Raw genomic sequence first — 20511 nt, forward strand, 5'->3', positions numbered from 1 at the left:
TGCAGTTTATGGTTAAATGTGTGATGCTTGCACTGGCAACTTATGATGCCATACAGGAAACTAATTTATTCTCTGTGCAAACATAGTAAAAAATATGCCTCCAAGAACGTGACCAATGTCTACAATTAAGAATGACGAATGGCTTAATGTATTTGAAGGGCCGTACAGGCTTTATGTTGGACTCCCTACTGTACGGTGTTGTAGTAAACACTGTATGATGCTTATTGCTTCTCCAAAATGCCTTACGGTCCTTGACCGTGTGGTGCTTTTTTTTTTTTCCAACAAATTTCTACTGCTCCATATTCATGGATGGTGACAACTTATCGAGCACACGATAAATTTTTAAGTTGCACACCCGTTCACTGTGTTCGGAACTTCCTGTCCATCCAACGTCCATAACTTGATTGCTCCATTGTCGCCTACTTCTCGGATGTGATATGGCCCGACCCACTTAACTTTAAACTTGCTTGGCTTGATCTAATCTCGGCTGTCATACTTGAACACCCATTGCTCGGGTTGATACTTGTTCAGTTTCAAGTGCTTATCGTGCCATGCCTTATGCTTGTTCTATGTTACCTCAGTCGCCCACTGTGCCAATAATCGGTTCTCTTCTAGCCTGTTTAATTTGTACAGTTGCTCCTTTAAGCTTTTCATGTCGCGCAACTTGTTTTCCAGTGCTATCCTCAGGCTTGGTATCATGAATTCCGCTAGTACTACGGCCTCTTGTCCAAACATCAATTGAAATGGTGTGTGTCCCTTTGTCACCTTATACGCCGTGCGGTAAGCCCAAAGGGCAGAGGGTAATTTCTCCTCCCAATCCTCACCTTCAACCACGTAGGATTTGTAGATAATTGATACTAGGATTTTATTGGTAGCCTCAGCTTGTCCGTTTGCTCTTGGGTCGTACGGGCTTGATAATGAATGATAGATTTTGAACTTAGTGGTGAACAGTCGGATAACATGATTTACAAAATGTCCTCCCCTATCACTAGTTAGCTGCAATGGAATCCTGTACCTAGTAATAATTTGCTCATAAATAAATTTTGCTGTGCTTATCGCCGAGTTATTTGGTTGTGTGCGTGCCTCAACCCATTTGGTTAAGTACTCCGTTGCTACGACGATGTATCGGCACCCTCTGGTTCTGCTCACCTTCAGAGGTCCAATGAAGTCCATCCCCATCGTTCAAAGAGTTCCTGAGCATGAGAGGGATTTAGAGGCATGAAGTCTCTCTTCAAAAGTTTCCCAGCTCGTTGACATGTATTGCATGCAACGACCCATTCTCTGGTGTTGTTGTGTACAGTCGGCCACCATAGTCCTGCTAGGAGTATCTTTCGTGCGGTTGTGTCTGGCCCCATGTGTCCTCCTGTCGGTCCTTCATGTGCTTCTTTCAGTACCCTTGGGATCTCTTCCTCCAAGATGCATCGCCTTAGGATTTGATTGGGTCCAATTTTATATAACAACCCATTAATCAGCTGAAACATTTGGCTCTATAACACCAATTTCTGTCTTTCATTCAGTGGCATGGTACTTGGAAACTGTCCCATCGACAAGTACTCTTCGATGCTTGTGTACCACTTTGGTAGTACAACAATCTGGAATAGCTGTGCATTAGGAAAGTCATCATTCACATCATCTGCCGACTCTCCTGTTCTGAGGCGTGACAGATGATCTGCGCCTACATGTTTCTTCTTCGGCCGTACGATGATCTTGAAGGTAAACTCCTTCAATAGAAGTTACCAGTGGCTAATCCTTCCTTGAATGATAGGTTTATTGATCATATACAATAGAGCCTGATGGTTGACATAGAAGACAAACAGTGTCACCAGCGAGTAATGACGAAATTTTTGTACAACGTAGACCATCCCCAAAGCTTCCCGTTTGGTTGTACTGTAATTTTGTTCGGCTTTTGATAACAGTCGATTGGCAAAGTAGATCGGGTGATCCAACCCCTGGTTACCTGTCTGTGCCAAGGTTGCTCGAATTGCATAGTTGGACGCATTGACATGTACATGAAACTCTTTGCTCCAATTCGGATACGTCAAGATGGGTGCTGCAGCCAATCGTACTTTAAGCCCTTCAAATGCTTCATCCTGTTCCTTTTCCCAACAGAACGATTCTCCTTTGTACGTTAACCTATCCAGCGGGTATACTATCTTGGCAAAAATTTTGATGAAGCGTTTGTAATAGCCTATATGCCCTAGGAAAGATTTTACCTCCTTTACATTGGTGGACAGCTGCATCTCCAATATGAATCTCACCTTATCCAGATCTATCTTCAATCCCTCTTTATAGACTGTGTTTGAGCAACCTTCCCTGTGGAACCATAAACCTGTACTTCTTCGGATTCAGGGCTAGGCGCGCACGTCGGCATCTCTCCATACATTCGCCCAGTGCTGCTAGATGTTTGTCCTCGGCATTGAATACCAACCAATCATCCAGAAATGCCTTGAAGTTTCTGATGGACATCTTGTTGAAGATGTGTAGTATGATCCGCTGGAATGTAGCAGGCGCATTGCACAGGCTGAATGACATCCGGTTATATGCGTATACTTCATCTTCTATGACAAATGTTGTCTTCAGTTTGTCCTCCTCTGTGATTGAAATCTGATTGTATCTGGAAAAGCCATCCATGAATGAGTAGATCTCGTGTCCGACTACCTCCTCCAAGATGTTGTCCGTGAATGGAATCGGAAACAGATCCTTGATGGTGATTGCATTCAGGCATCTGAAATCGACGCATATCTGGATCTGGGTGGTGTCCTTCAATGAGTTTACTATGGGCGACACCCATTCACTGGTCTGTACCGTGAATATAATACCGACCTCCAGCATCCAGTTGATTTCCTCTGTAACCTGTGCCACATAGTTCTTGTTCATCCTGTAGGGTCGCTTCCGTATAGGTCCTGCTCCTTTGATCAATGGGATGCGGTGCACACACAACTCTGGGGGTACTCCTTTTAGGTCCTTGTATGTCCATGCAAACACATCTTTATATTCCAAAAATATTTTGAATGCCGCTGCCTTCAATATTGGGTCCTAGTTATCTCCCACCAGTATGTTTTGTGGTTCGGCATCGTCCCCCAAATTCATAGTCTGTAGCATGGCTTCATTATATTTGATGGATTCCCCTTCAGTGAACTTATGAGTGGGTGTCACATCTCTTTCCTTTATCTCGGTGAATTCCCTTGGAAATTCTTCTACGTTTCGTCCTTCCTCAATTGCCAAGATGTTGCAGCTCTAGAACAGCTCGTAGTCCTCCATCTGCCAATGGAAGAGACCGTTCACCGAATCCAAGTCGTCGTCTGTTGATCCTCCTTCCAACTGCAGGACTCCCTCTTGATCTGGTTCCAGATGCTGCCTCGCCTCATCCTCTTCACCTTTGGAGTCTGATGACAGAGCTTCTTCCCCGACCATTTGAGTGTGTAGATTAATGATGTATTTCTGCCTTTTGCTTTCAAGTGATAAAGTATTTTTCTTCCAATCGTGTTTCGCCTTGGCTTGTATCAGCCACCCCCAACCCAAAATGGCATCGTATCCTTTTCGCTTCAGTGAGATCACAACAAAGTCCAACAGGAACGACTATGTTCCAATCATCACTGGTTGTGTTGTCAGGACTCCCAATGGCTTGATTCCATGTTGGTTGGCTGTTAGCAGCGGGAAGGTAGGTGGCCACAATGTTGGCTGTCCCGATTTTTTCCAGGTATCCTTTGGTAGCACATTGACATTGGACCCTACGTCCACGATCATGTCCGTCAGGACAGTTCCAAGAATGCCCATTTTGACAACTGCCGGATGGCATCTAGATGAAAGGGCTAACAACATTGGATCTTCCATACTTGCGCCAACTTCTTTCTCCCTTCCTTGCTCTACTGGTTGCTTAGCAATTGGAGCTATATTCGTGAGTGCTGTATGGAGTTGAGGCATAGTGAGCAACAGATGATTTATCTTGACGGGTACCTCAGTTTGTAATAGTTGCCGAATGATGCTCTGTTCTACGCAGTTCCGTGCAGAGGTACCAGTTGTGTCCTTTAGGTGTGCCGTTTCTGCTTGTGTTGCTTTCTGGATCTCGGCTCGCACTTCTTCTAGTCTCGTCTTTTCCTCCGTTGGGTTGGGTTATACTTTCACTTGCTTTTGAGTGATGGCCAAAACCTCTTCTTCGTCCATCTCGATGGTGATCAAGTTTACTCTTGACTTCGGGCACTTAGCATCTTCATGATCACCGGGTCCGCACCATCTACATAACAATTTTAGTGTGTTTGTTGTTGTGCACTCTCGGGCAAAGTGGCCCCACAAGTTGCATGCGTAGCATTGAACTATTGGCCGACCGTTCGCGTCGTACTGGATTCGACTCCTCTCGCCATTATTATTGTTGCCACTGTTGTTGTTATTTTGACCATGCCGATTATTTTTGTAACCTCCTAATGTAGCACCCTCCGTACTGGTGTTCCCGCTTCCTCCTGACGCGGACACCTCGTGTCAAGAACACTTGTTGCAGTGCTCTTGTTTTTAGGTTGTGTTGGCGTTCAAAATTGCATGGTCAATTTTGAGCACTATTGAAAAATTGAGGCCTATAAATGCTTTGTGAAGCCTATGTACCTCACCATTGAGTTAATGCATACATGGTGTTCAATGTTTCTAACACCCTCCATTCAGCTTGTCTACCTATTCCATGAAGATAAATCATCATTCTGAGCTATTTGGCGAAGTCCTGTTTCAAACATTTGTCAAATTTGCAATTCTGCCCTAGTGTCAAACAGTGACAGGAGGCTGTGTTTGCATTTGAATATCTCGCACCCAGAAAGGTTTTGTGACTTTCCGCTTTGAGAGTGTCTAGCATCCATACCTGAGAACCTATGTTTCAAATTTCGAGTTGTTTCGAGTCCGTTTGACTAGGTTTTGAACCCTGCAAAGTTGGTAAGTTATTGTTTTCTTGCATTTGCACTTTGCACCTAATTCTGGGAAGTCCTGTTTGACGTGTTATAACTTTTGACCAGTTGACATGAATGCTAAAATTCCTTTTGCGCTACATTGTAGATGTCAGAGACTTGTTATGTTTAAAGTTTCAACTTATGACGAATCCGTTTGATCAGTTTTCAAACGTGATTCCAAATGGAATTTCTAAAGTTTTACTGGTGTCAGTATTTGCAGATTGATTGGAACCCCTGTTCGTGACGTCATATCTCTTGATTCGTGATAGGTGAGATCAAATGGTTTGTTCCCCTGTATTGCCCACTGAAAATACTACAAGTGTGCCAGTTTTTAGAACTTGACGAATCCGTCTTCACACTTTACCAGGGTCATTCCATTTCTAAAAAATCACTTTCTGACATTGTTTTAAATCTACAAAATCCAAGTAGCCTACTTTGAACGTCCGCCATTTGCGCCCAGTTATTCGTCGTGAGCCCAAATCGCAGATTCCTATTGTCCTCATGACAGAGAACCAACACCCCAAGTTTCATTTCCCCATGTGCTCATTTGCCCAGTTTTCAAGGCCAAATCTGAACCTAGTTTGTTGTTTTCTAACGTGTTTACTTGCAGGTAATTCTGAGAAGGCAACTTTGACGGTCAGTATCTTTTGACCTCGAATTCGTCATGAGACGAGAATCGACAGGGTGCAAGAGTGCATAACAGAGATTCAGTGGGTCAGTTTTCAGAGCTCAGTTATTTGTTCAGGTCAGTTTTTAAGGGCAGTCAACGGACCTGTTGGCACCAATTTGACCAATTGCATAAAACGATAAGATGAGACTTTAACGATCAATTGATGATTGAAATCAATTATATTTGATATTAAAAGGTTAGTGGATTAGTTTGGAGGTTTCAGTTGTCCGGAAGCAAAAATTTTTTTAGCCGGACCCACTTAAGGGTCCGACTAATCTTGTCAAAATGATCGGGCTTTATGGGAAATGGTGATCAAGATAAAGATAGAGATTGCTTTGGTAATTTAATAGATCCATTTAAGTTCATTGATAAAGGGACAAAACCTATGAAAGTGAGAAGTGAAGGGGGTTCGAAGTTCATGTACCAAATTGATGTTTTCCTCAAATTGAAAAGCCGTGTATTTGAGGAAGAGGGAGTTGACTAGGAGGACAATGTAGAATATCTTTAAAATATGCTAGTTTAAACTATAAATGGTTTTGTTTTTAAGACTCCATTGTTTTAGACCCAAGAGTCTAATTTCCTTGAGTGAAAGACACTCAACGGGCCAAGATCACTGTTGTTCCTGAGAGTCAAAGTCTGACCTCTGCAATTTGATCTTTATTAAGAGAATGAAGATAGCCAACCATAGGGCGAGGAGAGTTGCAAAGTTGCCCACCCCATTGAACAAGAACAAGAGAAAGAGAATCTTCACCAAATGCCCTGTGGGTAAGGCATCCATATTAATGGGATACGCATTTGATGCAAGACCAAATTTAAAATTGTTACACATTGAAGATCAAGGTCAAACATAAATGCAAGTCTTGATTTTGACACAAAGAATTCCACCTGTGAAGAAGAGGTTTCGCAGAGACGTTTCTTTTTCAAAACAACTCACCACAAATCAACCCGCAGGGCAGAAGCATCAAGCCATGGAGAAACAACAAGGGCCCACGTGCACAACCTATATGGGGAGCTCCACCAAAGGAGACTGTCCACTCAAAAGGCAACCTGCGCAAAAAATAGAGGTGTTGTTTTTAAAGCAACGCCATGAGAAGCTCAGGCGGCAGATATAAAGAAACTTGTGCTAAAAGACACCAAAATCCACCAGTGTCTAAGGGCAGTCAAGGATGAAGAAAAAACAAACTCATGCAAGTCATAAAAACCGCATAGAGAGAATAAGAGAGCTAAGCCGCCAAGCAAGCAGCTCACGCCTCCAAAGGAAATTCCTCACCCCAGTAGAAGACAATCCACTCTCTCAGAACAGAGCCATCTCATGTGAAGGAGAAGCCCGCAGTATTCAAAGAAAAACCTCTGAGAAACTCTTACCTCCATGCAGTAGAAAATCATCATGCCAGTCAAATAAAATGAAGCCATGGCGGATGGAAATAAGAGGCCCACGTGAGCAGTAAAGAAACCGCAGTAACAATAGGGGAAGCGTTTGAAAAGACAACATGAAATTCAAAGGGAGCAGGGCATAAAAAAGACCCTGCACTAAAATTGAAAGCCTGCACAGAAGAGAAAAAGTGCTACATTTGAAGAGCATCCCACGTGAAGGAGAAAGCCACCGCCTGGAAAGAGAATCCACGCCATTTCAAAGGAGGAGCCCCTACCCTTGGCATGTAAAATAAACAAGAATTGTGGCATTAAAGATGACTCCACACCAAGATTGGAGGTCTGCGCAGGTAAAAATGAGTCCATGCATAGAAAACGCAGACTACAGGGAAGCATTGATTCCCAATATCCCATATTGGTTATGCGGGAGGCCTTTCAAATCTTTAAATACAATAGCCCACGCAAAGTAAGTTGTCTATAAGACACGAACTCTCTTGTGAAAGCCAACGCATGTGGAGGTGGGTCCATCCCGTCCTTAGCCGAAGGTGATGAAGGCATTATTTTAAACGAAAAAACAACTATGATGACATGGCGCACAAAATGGAGATTGAACGAGATTTCGACACGTGGCTGCATCTGACGGCATGCGCATCCCCACAAAAAAAGTTGCAAGGTCGATAAGTAATGTGGGGAAGCGCAATTTCGACATGTGGCAGCGCGGGTCCCAGAAATGATGACGTGGCGAGAACGAGCATATCAAGACGGAGGCACAGGATTTCGCCATGTGGCGAGATCCAACGGTCCGCGCATCCTCGCAAAATGGAGTTGTAGGAATTTAAGTAATGTGGGGAAGCGCATTCTCGACACGTGGCACTGGGTCCCTGTGGCATTGATGTGGCATCTGAGAACAGTGGTCAGCCAATCAGAGGCCGCCACGTGGCAGAAGGGCTGGTCAAATGAAGGTTGACCCCGGATTCAAAGGCAAGGGCAGTTAAAGAATAAAAAAAATAATAATGTTTTATTATTATTTTTATAATGGATGCACGTCAGATTTTTTGAATTTCAAAAGGGGATATTATTTCTAAAGTTTTAACTTTAGAGTTTTTTGAACTTTTCAAAAATAAATTTAAAAAATCAAATGTGCAGACATATTTTTTATACTAGAGGGGTCATTTTTTAAAGTGATTTTCAGTGGGTTTCTGATAAGCAAAATAGGCGATGTTATAGACCGCCGGAATCGGGAAGATCTAAACTATCTGATCTTGGAGTCGGTTTTTGCACAGGTAGTAGTTGGTTCAAGCTACAGGAGGTTTTCTTTCAGGTTCCCAGATTGCAACCGAATTCAGGTGTCAATATTCAAAATTGTTTTCTAGCATGGAAATGACCTGAATACGGTTAAAAGGCAATGAAAATGAGGTTTGAGGCGATTTTAACTATTTTCAAATCAATTGAATCACAATTTCACCAGAATTGCATAAGGTTTCAGATATTTTGGTGACCCAAAAAGGTTTCATCATTTCAGAGGGGATATTTTGCAAATCAGTTACAAGGCAATGATGAAATCATATCAGATCAGATGGAAGAGAGAAGGTAGGGAGAAGCTTTTTCATCTTCAAAGAGAGGGAATTTCTGAAGGGACAGATGTCAGCTGTATAATGAATCCGGGAATCCTTTCTTTGATATATCTTTCTTTTCTTTCTCTGTTGAGGTTGTTGGTTGGTTTTCTAATTTTCCAGTTCTTGGAGCTCTGCTCAGGCTGTGAAAGCCACACACCCAGCATATCTTGTATGAACAGCATATGGATTTCATAGATAGTTCTGATACAGTAGTGTGATCTTGTATCTTGTTTTATGCATTCCTAATGTACTTATTTCAAGGAGATAAATACGATGTGCAGAAGGTTTTGAATTTCAATATAATTCTCTCTCCTTGTTGAATTTGTAATTTTATATGTTCAAGAACAAAGATCTTGAACCTATTTGCAATTGCCCGGTTGTATGTTTGAAGTTTGCTTGCCTTTGACTCAAGGAGTCATATAATTGCTTGTGGTTTCAGACAAGGTTGCAGATTCATTGAGAAGGATGTGTGAAAATATGGGGTTATATTGGATATTGTTGTCTAATTCATAAGGTGAACAGACTGAACATGAATGTCTCAACATATGCCATATGTTGATTGATGTTCAAGGATGCATAATTCTGGAGTATAGGATTGCCCTAATGGATAAGGCACTGGTCATTTGTAGGATCATAAAGTTTTTGCTGCATATTGGACATGCTGTCTTTTCTCAATATAAATCAATCATTTTCCCTTCATGTTGAAGTGGACATAAAAGTTTAAACCCTGACTCAGTTTATGAATAATATAGGTTTGCACCTAGCTATTGTAGAATCTGTGTTGTTTCATAAGCCACTAGGAGATATAAGGGGTTTTTATCTGCTTCATAATAGATTCAGTGTATGCTTTGACAACTGGTACCATATAAAGAATCTATAGGTCTACCCGCCTAAGTTTTGCAGAGCCTGAAGAAGAAGAAGGGTCGTGCCTTATATTTGGCCTGGTGTCTAAATGGGCATGTTGAAAATGGGAGTTAGCTGCCCCTAGATGTGCTTTGTTCTCATCAGGGTAATTGGAAACGGGTAACGTTTTCAAACACCAACAGGTTGAAAGGGCATTCCTTTATCAAATGCCTCATGATTTGGCAAATCTCACAAAATTGGTCTTTCAAGCAAGATCCCTTTGTATGGCCTTCTTTCTTCCACTTCGTGCACCATAGCTCATTGCCCTTAGTCTCCTTGTGCATGTTCTTGAACTCCATCACCCGAATCATGTCCTTTTGAAGGGCACGGAGCTTCTTGCTGCTGCCTTCATCATTACTGCTATCTTCTCCTGAAGGCGTGTCGTCATCTAAATCGGATGAACTATTCTTCCTTTTTTTTTGGTCTTCTATTCACTTTCTAGGTTCATTGCCCAGTTGTACACTTTAGTGTATGTCGATGGCAACACGATCTTCATCTTCTTTCGCAGCTTTGGGTGAAGGCCTTCAATGAACCATCTTTTCTGTAGCCCATTAGCTGGCTTATTCTCCATTTTATTGATCAAGTCCTTTCAGCTTCCTGGCAAAGACTCAGACTGTTTCATTCTTCCTCTGCTTAGTTTTGAATATCTCTGCTACAATTTCATTATTGTCACGCAAGAGTTGAAATTTTGCGATAAACTCCTTTTTAATGTAATCCCAACTGTTCAATTTTTGTGGATCGGTATCAATAAACCAATCAATTGCCACACCTCGTAGGGTTGCCGGAAATTGCCTCACCCATTTGTTTGTATCCGTTACGCCATTGGCCCTCCAAATCAGTTTGCAAGTTTTACAATGTCAGATGGGATTAGCTGGTCCATCACCATCAAATTTAGGCAACTCCTTTGGTCTCGCCATCCTGACATCGATGCTTGGTATCCCGACACTGATGCTTGGTATTGCGACACTAACGCTTGGTATATCGACAGTTGTGCTGTTTAGTGAAGAAAGGTCTTCGTTAAGCGAATCTGTCCCTTCTAGAAGTGTATTGCGGACGAAAAGTTCACTCCACGCTCTTGCTCCCTCGGCACTTCGAGCCGTCCAAGTCAATTCTCTTCCGTTGGGATTCTCTTCCCTTAGCGAGTACAAATTCAAAAACTCCTCCCTTGCTTCTTCCACCAACTCCACCCACTGTCGAGTCTCCTCCAACAATTCTTTCGTGCTTTTGTGTCTGTCGACAATCTTCTGGAACCTCCTTTTGTGTTCGGCTTGCTGTGCCAAAATTAGATTTCCATGTATTGTGCGTATTTCGTCCTTTTCCTTCAGCTTGTTCTTATTCTTGTTCAGTTGATTCGGCATTAGTCGTCATTACATCCTGATATTGACGGCATACATCCTGATACTAACGACATATTTAGGGAACTTCTCCTTTGGTCCTGCCATCCCGACATTGACGCTTGGTATCCCGACGGGGACGCTTGTTATCCCGACGGTGACGCTTGGTATCTTGACATTGACGCTTGGTATCTCGGCAGCTATGCTGTTCGGTGAAGAAGGGTCTCCGTTAAGTGAATCTATCTGTTCTGGAAGTGTATCGCGGACGAAGAGTTCACTCCACACTCTTGCTCCGTCGGCACTCCGAGCTGTGCAAGTTGATTCTCTTCCATCTGGATTCTCTTCACTTGGCAAATACAAAATCAAAAACTCCTCCCATGCTTCTTCCACCAACTCCACCTACTGGCGAGTCTCCTCCAACAAGTCCTCCGTGCTTCTGTGTCTGTCAGTGATCTTCTGGAACCTCCTGCGTTTGGCTTGCTGTGCCAAAATTAGATTTTCTTGTGCTGTGCGTATTTTGTCCTTTCCCTTGACCTTATTTCGATCCTTGTTAAGTTGATTTGGCATTAATTATCATTCCTCCCTCCCTCCAGATTCATAGGGCAACGACACCAAATGTTTACCATATTGGGTAAAGAAATTAATGCATACATATAATGGATCAGAATAGCAGTAAGAATAGCAGAACTCCTTATATTATTCGCATATGCCAAAAGATTACATCCAGATCACAAGATGATTTACATTGACCCAAGAGGGTGTATAAATACTTTTCGAAGAACCTTCCCGAAGGGGTCCGTTGGCTACATGACAATTACTGAAGGGCTCGTCGGCTACAACAAGAACCTTCTCGATATCGACGTAGAACTTTCCTGATACCGACGACATACATCCTGATACACACCCTGTCGCACGATATCAACAGCATACATTCTGATACCGACAACATACATCCTGATACTGACGGCATACATCCTGATACTGACGACATACATCTTGATACCATATTCACTGACAACAATTTGATTTAGTAGGCAATCATATATAAGTCTTCACAAATCTTATTTCCTCCTAGAATCAACTTTATCTTTTGGACCCTTCGATTGTAGGAGATGGTGAAAACATTAATCACTATAGCATTAAATCCATCAAGATCTTCTAACCTCAAGGCCAACTTAGTGACCTAATCTTCATTAATGAATTTGCGGGTTGTCTTATTAACAATAGAAAACTCTCATCCTACGACTGTGTAAGTCTCCTCTATCTTGAAGAGAATGATATCGAGGTGCTCTCAAAAATACTACAAGTCTGCCTCTTGAAGCGTCTTGCCTTATCTCTTCCTCAATTCGTTCTCATCTAAGACGATCTTGTGCTTGACTTGTGTTGGATTTTGATCCGACAATGGAGTGTATTGCTGAATGTGCAGTACAGACCACTTTTTAATATTGAAATGATCTTTGGTAATAACAAATTTTATTTAATTTTTCATGGCTTTGGAGATTATTTTTATAGGGTTTTACATAGTGAAATAGGTAGGACATCATCAATGATTCCACAAAACCTTATTTGGGGAACAAGAGTAATGAAGGTGATATTGATGTCCTACAGCATTGTGCTTTCTTCTTGGACAGCCTTTCTAAATCTTCTTCCCCACAATATGCTAGCTTTTTGAATCAAAGCTTTTCAAATAAACATTAGGGCCAAGGGCTTTATTTTGCATCATTTTCCATAAAACAACTGTGATTTTCTTTTGGGTGAAAGGCTCTTGAGTATCTTGTTTGTTTCCTCTCCCAGTACTTTTGAGTATAAAAAAACTTTATGCATGTTCAAATTGGATCCTTCCCAAAGATTTTGGATGAAACTGACAGCCCAATTGCCAATTTCTAAATGATTACAGGTACTTGTTTGTATAAGGGGCTTTAAGAATACCATTAACTTCAGATTGGTAAAAGATTTCAAGATGAGATATGATTGACAGTTGAATCATTTCCGCCTGCAAAGTTGGCATTATAAACTTATGTACTTTATAATGTTGTATGTAAAACTATGGTCTCATACACTCTGCTGATTTTAAATTTTTAGACCAAACATTCCTTATAGTTTCACATATGAATATGTCTGAACAAAGGTGCCCATTTTAAATATAATATTTTATGAGAATATTCATCTAGTAATAATTGATGCTATTCATTCGAAAGCATGTATAGAATTTTGCTTCTCTAAGGCTAGTGACTTTCACCTGTAAGATTGTTTTTTGATGTTGGTCCTAGTAATTTTCTTGTCAAGGCATTGCTAACTTTTAAGCGTTATCTTATTCCTTTACTGTCATTTAGCTGGTTGCAAATTTGCAACTGTTCTTGCATCTTAATAGTCACATGGTGTTCTTTTTCTATTTATATGTTTGACTCACTTATTCACAGTCATATTGAAATAATGAAGTTCCATGCAACTGGGTTTGGAAATCATTGTGTAAATTCTCAGATTATTTTTTCTTGCAGGAATCTTTGGCTTTTGACATTAAAAAAAATGGGGAACTTTATGCTTGATTGAAGATTTTTTCAGTTTTTTGGCACAGTAGCTCCTCTCAGAGGCCGAGACATTCTGTCCTATCAAGATGGAACCTGATGTTTTAACGAATGGCAATACAACACCAGCAGCTGCTCCTCCATCTTCAATACGTCAAAATGATCATCTGACAGAGTCATTGAAGCTCGAAGATCAACTTATGAGAATACCATTTGAACATCTAAAAAAATCAATGAGGAGCAGCAGTAGAATGGTTGAGAAAGAGATGAATGCTGTTGTGACCGGGGTTGCAGAGGCTGTGGAAAAGGATATGTCCAAAGAAGAGGCTGTGCAACACCTAACTTCTCTTGTGTCTCGACTTCAAGGTCTGAAAAGAAAGGTATAGGGTTTTCTACATTCCTTTGTAAATTGTTCACACCTTGGTATGTTCAATTTTTCCTTCTCTTCGACTTGCACCTTTCATTCTAGTTTGACTTTCCTTAAAACTCTAATACACGCCTATATATCAATTTTGTTCCCAAACTGGTCTTCCAGGCAACAGTGGGACAACACATAAAGACCTAATTTTACACAAGAAATAGATTGATAGGTAATCTTGAGGTTGTGAGTTGTATGTTGTAGTTAAAATTTAAAATTAGAAAATTTTAAACTTCAACCTTTTGCAAGATATAAAATCAATTACAAGCAAGGTGTGTTTGACTTGTTTGTTAATAATTGTAAGCATAATGCTTGTGTTTTAGGCCATGACCATGCTAGACTCCAATTTGGCATATGAAATTCATCATTTGGAAGTCTGCAGGTGGATTTATTTCTGCATTTACCTTCTCCGTTTTCAAATATTTTGTGCCCCAGTTTTTGATTTCATGACCATGCTAGAGAGGAAATCGGACCTTTCCATATGAAGTCTCCTTTGTTCCTTATTTGGTTGAACTTTACAACACCAAAAGAAATATTACAAGTGTACCTATCAGATTGTGAAAAATTGGACTTGCTACTGCACTTTACTTGACGTTTTGATTCAGGATATTTTACACTTGATTTGAGGGCATTTAGCATGTACTAGATTTCTATCATGGTTGTCAAAGAAATTTATGTTTTTTTCATTATTATAAGACTCTTGGAGATGCTAAATATTTGATTTGACTAGCGGCCCCTTCATTCATCCACTTGTTGAATGCACCTGTGATATAATGTAGATATTCACTGGCAGGCCTTTGTAAAATTGGCCTATAAAATAGTTAGTTTTTTCTCCCCAAAACTTTCATCTATCTCTTATTTTTGTGTAGCATCAGCATCTTATTGACTTTATAATTAATATAGTTGGTTTTGCTGTTCACTATCATAACATGGTTTTCAGCTAGATGAGAGCAACAAGAGCGAGCAGCTGAAGGTTCAGAAATGTCGAGCAAGGTTAGATCATTTGAGTATGCTTCAGACAGAAAACCAACATGAATGGAATAATACACGTGTGAATAGAATTCTTGTTGACTACATGCTACGCTTATCCTATTATGACACTGCCATGAAGCTTGCTGAAAGCTGTAACATACAGGTACCCCCTGCTTTGGACTTGACTGGAAGTTTGTGATTTTTTAGTGTTAGCTTTAAAATGTATTGAAGATTTCAACAAGCATTGTAATGTTAGGTAATATTTGTATGCAGTCAAATTGAATTATACAATCTTGTTAAACAATGTAACAGCTGAAACTAGAAATTAATGGAGAAGTACACTTAGAAGAATACATGGAAAACTATGCAGACATTTTCGGCCTCAGAGATTTCACATCTCTGATAAAAAACTATGCTTTCCATTGTTTATACATTACTTTACAGTGACTGAGTTCAATATTGACTTGTGACGTAGTGCTTCTGGTACCCAACCTAGAAAATGAAATTCAAAAGAAAACTTTGATTGAATATTTGTGGGATTGTTCAGAAGCTCAGTTAATGTGGGTAGGGCATGGCAAATAATTTTTATAGCTGGTCTAATCTGTTAAATTTCTTTTCTCAAAATCATAAATATATACATATTCCATAATTTTACCCTTACACAAAGATATAATGTCGCCATATGTATATATTAGATAAAGATTTAAAATTTAATTAGGCCAAGGACTAGATAATATTATAAATATATCTATCAAATTTTTAACTTATTATAAATATACTTAGTTATTGGGTATGCCCTGGTCCCACTCTGTACTGGGTATGCCCAGGTATGGGTTCACTCGGGTTTATACCTGGGTACACCAAGGTACGTACCTGAGCTTACCCAGGCATACTGAAAGCCAAAAGTAACAAAAAAAAAATGTTCGACTTTGTTTTGCATGCAAAAAATGAAATCCTAAAATTTCCTTTAAAGCATCATTTTGTCCAATACACAGGTCATTTTTCTTTCTTGACTCTATTTTTTCATTCTGCTCTTGTAAAAGGGCTGCTGTTACAACTGTTATATCACTGTGTGTTTCCTGTTTGTGTACGACTTGATTTTTCTTGCTTATATCCCTGTGTTTCTTGTGTGTGAATTATTCTATTTTTCCTGTTTATTGTGAACTGAAACATTTGCCGTATGCACATTGTTTGGATTATCAATTTTAGACCAGACATTACATACTCTATTCACATGTGATTCTGTCATGTGCAACATCTGAAAATTTATATTGCTTAGCAAGCAGAAGTGCAAACAAAATATTGCGGATGGCAAGCAGAGGACCATCCAGGATGCATGTTCCCCATCAAAGAAACAAAGATAATTTCTTGGAAAATAAGGGGGCTAAATTGCTCCCATAAACAGGAAGCTCTTCAGGGCATGGTTAGAGACCACAAGCCTGATATTATGCTGATCCAGGAGACTAAGATGTAAAGTGAAAAGGTTGAGAAAACCAAGGTTTTCAAGAACTGTGGAGTTGCTGGTAGTAGCTCGGATGGAGCCTCTTGTGGTACTGCAGTCTTTTGGAACCTAAACTATATAAAAGGCGAGCTGCTGATAGTTGATGAAAATATTGCGACTGTCAAATTTCACCATATCCGAGATGGATTCACCTGGGTTCTCTCTAAGATCTATGCCCCTAATACTAGGAGTGCTAGAGGCAAATATTGCAATAGGCTGGCTGTTTGCAGGCAAAATTTCCTGGAGGATTGTTGGCTGATAATGGGAGATGGTATCACCCCTCTAAAAGATAATGAAAAGTTTGGAGGATTTTAGTCTCAAACAGATTTGACCTAATGGATTTTATGAGTCAACATGCCTTGATGGATGTGGACCTTCAAGGTGCCAGTTATACCTTGGACTAATAGAAGGATTGGGAAGGAGTTGATTTACGTTTTCCTTGATTGAGTTCTCATCTCAAACCATTGGATGGTGAAGTATTTTTGCTCTCTTACTGCTCTGTCTAAAATAGGTTTCGATCATTTTCCTATCACTTTTGTTGCTGATGCGGTTAGTGGTAAGAGACATTTCCCATTTTGGTTTGACAAAATGTGGTTATCTCATCCAAATCTGGAAATGGTGGAATATTTTGTTGTTGACTGGATGGCAATGTTTAAAGTAGCTGAGAGACTAAGATATATAAAGGACAACATTAGACAGTGGAATAAGGATGTTTTTGGAGATATCTTTTCTTCAAAATCTTACAGGCCTTTGGTTTGGGAAAAGTGTCCCGCAACTCATTACACAACTCATCTTTGCTTCCTCTTTGGCCATTATTTTAATGGATCTCCTTCCCACTTTTTCCGACCTTCCAAAGGACTAAGGCAAGGGGATCCTATTTATCCAATTTTTTTTACTATTCTGGCTGAAAATCTTGGAAGATATGTGAAAAAAAAAAGTCCAAATAGGTAGTCTCCAGGGCTTGCGCAATTCTCTTCTAGATTGATTTGCTCTCACCAACAATTTGTGATGACACTATAATGATGTGCTTCTCCACAGTGAAAGTGGCTAGAAATATGTAGTATGTAGGTATCTACAATACAATGATGAGACAACTTATAAATTGGGACAAGAGTTCTCTTTTCTTCATCAATACTCTTGTGGAGACAAAAAAATATCTAATATCATGGGGTGTGTGATTGTTGGTCTTCCTTCTTATCTTGGCCTCCCTCTTGGACTAGAACCTCCTTATTCTTTTTGGAATTGCCTAATAGACACATTGAATTAGAAACTTGCTAGATAGATGGGTATTTCACCGAGATGTGGGAAAAAAAGATTCTCTTCAAAATCTCCCTGTGTATGCCCTCAGTCTATTTTAAGATCCCTTCGAAGTTTGTAGATGTTATTAAGAATGTCAAAAAATGATTCCTTTCGTTGGGGCTAGAAGAGAAGAATCCTCTGCCTCTACATGAGCGGAACAATGTTTGCAAACCGAAAATATTAGGTGGGCTTCAAATCAAGAGTTTAAGATCTTTCAATAAGGCATACTAAACTAAACAAATTAGGAGAAACTAGTGACTTGAACCATATCAGAAGAAGCAAATAGTTATTCTATTGTTCTTTGTTGGATGGTTTTATGAATGCTCTCATTACTTGCAATGGATTTTGGGTGCATAATTGGCTTTTTGAGCAACTTTTGTGCAATTTTCCTGCCTTCTCCCCCTTCTTAGATGTATTTAAGGCATCCTTTGGCACTATGGTGAGTGGGTATTGGTAGGGTCAGAATTGGTTTCATCTACAAGCTATAAATACTGCTTTGTCTCCGATTCAATCTTTGCTCAATGCTTGTGCAATAAAGGATGATGCTAAAGACTCATTTGTTTGGTATTCCTATTGGCAGATTCTCACTGTCTTTGATTGTCTCTATGCTCTATCTCTTGATCCCACCCCCTTTTGGTAAGTCTTAGGTGAAGTTTCTTATTCCTTAAATCAATATCTGTTAATGACACTTTCTTCATAGTGTTTTGACTACTGTCAATCTTTGCAAAAGAGGCTTTTAAATTTCCAACAAGTGCTACTTATGCTTGGAGGCCAAGGAATGGGCTACCCATCTTCAGATCTATATTTTCTCTAGGATCCTCCAAAGGTGTAGTTTTTGTTGGGTTTTCCTTGAGTTTATTCATGATTACTTTTTGCAATGGTGCCACCCCTTATCTAATCATGTGCTAAAGGCACCGTGGTCTATCAATACTCCTCACTTGATATGGGGTCTTTGGAAAGAACACAGCAATACGATTTTTAGAGAGATTGCTTCCCTCAGAAGTTGTTGCTGAAAAAATCTCTAGGGCTATTGGTGAGAATATTAATCTTCTTAAAGAAGACTTCTAATGAAAAAAATATCCTTTGTAAGGGCGATGACTTCACAATTTTGAATGATTGAAATCTTAATATAATATATCTAAATCTTTGGGCAAAGTCAAGATGAATAGAGATAGATTTGTTTGGCTTTTTCCTTTGAGTGGGAATGTTGGGCTGGCTGGTTGTGGGGGAGTGGTAAGAGATAAGAGTGACATTTGTACCGCTATGGTGGCACTTCCCTTGGGAGTCTAGTCGAACCACTTCGTAGAGGCCATGGGAGCCTTCGTGATCTGAATTGTACCGAAGTGTGGATTGAAGGAGATTCCAACAATATTATAAGGTTTTTTAACGGAAATATAAAGCCTCATGGTCTATTCATCATCTAATTCATGACTCAATAACTACTATTCAATCCTTTGAAAGGTGTTATATAGCTCATTCGTACCATGAGAATAATTAGGTGGTTGGTGGTTTTGCCAACCTAGGTGTCCAACTTCAATCAGTTAATACGTGGGAAGGGGAATATAATTTGAATAAAGACATTTTTCTCTCCTTAGATACGATCAAATCAATGGAAAACTTGGAGGATCCCATATAATGATGGAGATGATACATGGTAACATCAGAATCAGTGCGGGGAGTAGAGTTTGTCCAACGGGGCAAAGTTGCATTACTTCTAATCATGCTTCACACATTTTGTGGGCAATTTGCAAATTCATTTTCTATATTTCCATTTTGATCATTGCTATTGAGAATTTGAATTAGCTTGTGCATGACTCTGCTAATACGAATATGGGTGGAGATCTCAAAAGAGTGGAACTTGCTACCCATGATGACTAGAAGAATGATGAAGCTATCTAGTACAGGTTAAGGAAAGATGGGTAACCCCCTGAATTGAGAAGCTTGACATCTATGATAGGGAGGTCACCATGATCTTCATTCAAGAGTGGAACAATGACACCATGAACCTGTTGGTCATAGAGGTTGTGTTTGACGAGAATCTTATATTTGAAGTCACTAGCCTTTCTACAAAGGGAATGGATTTCTTTGAGGATAGGAAGTTTTTTGATGATTTGGTGAGGTTCCCCAAGACAAAGGAAGAGAAGGAATTGCTGGTGAAACGTAATAATACTTACTTCGAAAATGAGCAAATTAGGTCTTTCTGGCGTGAAGTTTTGAAGCCAATAATGGAGTATTTTACCTTAGATGATAGATACACAAGGGTTCATTGATATCACTTTGCGATGTTGAATCATTTTAGGCATCTGGCTTTGATTTCCTTTCCTTACTATTTACGTTCTGCCCTAAATTCCAACATTGAAAACCACAAGACGAACCCAAAAATTCCGATTCTTTACCAAGGTCTAATCTTGCTAATTTTGAGCATTTTTGAGCTAGGGTTCCTCAAATCTCCCTTCCACCCCCCATTAAGTATATTGCTAAAGCTGAGGATGTTGGGGAGGATAAAAATGGGTTTGAGAATGTTTGGGAAATTGAGGATGAAGATTGTATCTCCCCCCCTCTCCCCAAGTTAAAAAATCAAGATTTTCTCTTGTGAAGGCAATTGACACTTTGAAAGACATGAAACTTGTGTAGGAAGAGGGTATGAAACTGAGGACGAGGAAGATTATGTTGCCACTACACCGTCGGATAAGAAGAAAAAGATTAATTATAAGAAGGTTGTTGTGGAAGTTAGTAAAGGCAAGAACATTGACACTATTGTGGCTACTCCTTTTGTGAAACGTAAAGATGGTAAAGAATCTGTACTCCTTTGTTACTGATTATGAGAGCTCCATTGATCATGATGTGCCTATACTGTCGTCTAGTTCTAAGGTTTCTGACTCTTTACCCTACAAAAAGGGAATTGCTTGGGCTTCTTCCATAGAACTGTGGTATGATAATTTTGAAGATAGAATAGAGGTAGCCTTTGGGATTC

At 40.0% G+C, this 20511-nt stretch overlaps 1 protein-coding gene across 2 annotated transcripts in view; it reads left to right on the forward strand.

Annotated features, from left to right (window-relative positions):
• Positions 1-20511, forward strand: part of LOC149560537 (LisH/CRA/RING-U-box domains-containing protein) — a 189724-nt gene that overhangs the window by 44887 nt on the left and 124326 nt on the right. For both annotated transcript variants that reach the window (XM_089824722.1, XM_089824723.1), the window contains 2 exons: positions 13321-13727; positions 14706-14900. In XM_089824722.1, the coding sequence (XP_089680848.1) occupies positions 13437-13727; positions 14706-14900 (486 nt within the window). In that variant the 5' untranslated portion in view covers positions 13321-13436. The remainder of the gene's footprint in view (positions 1-13320; positions 13728-14705; positions 14901-20511) is intronic.

This window comes from Cupressus sempervirens, chromosome 4, assembly GCF_028749045.1.
Source record: "Cupressus sempervirens isolate cs-2001-9-10 chromosome 4, ASM2874904v1, whole genome shotgun sequence".
Lineage (NCBI taxonomy): Eukaryota > Viridiplantae > Streptophyta > Pinopsida > Cupressales > Cupressaceae > Cupressus > Cupressus sempervirens.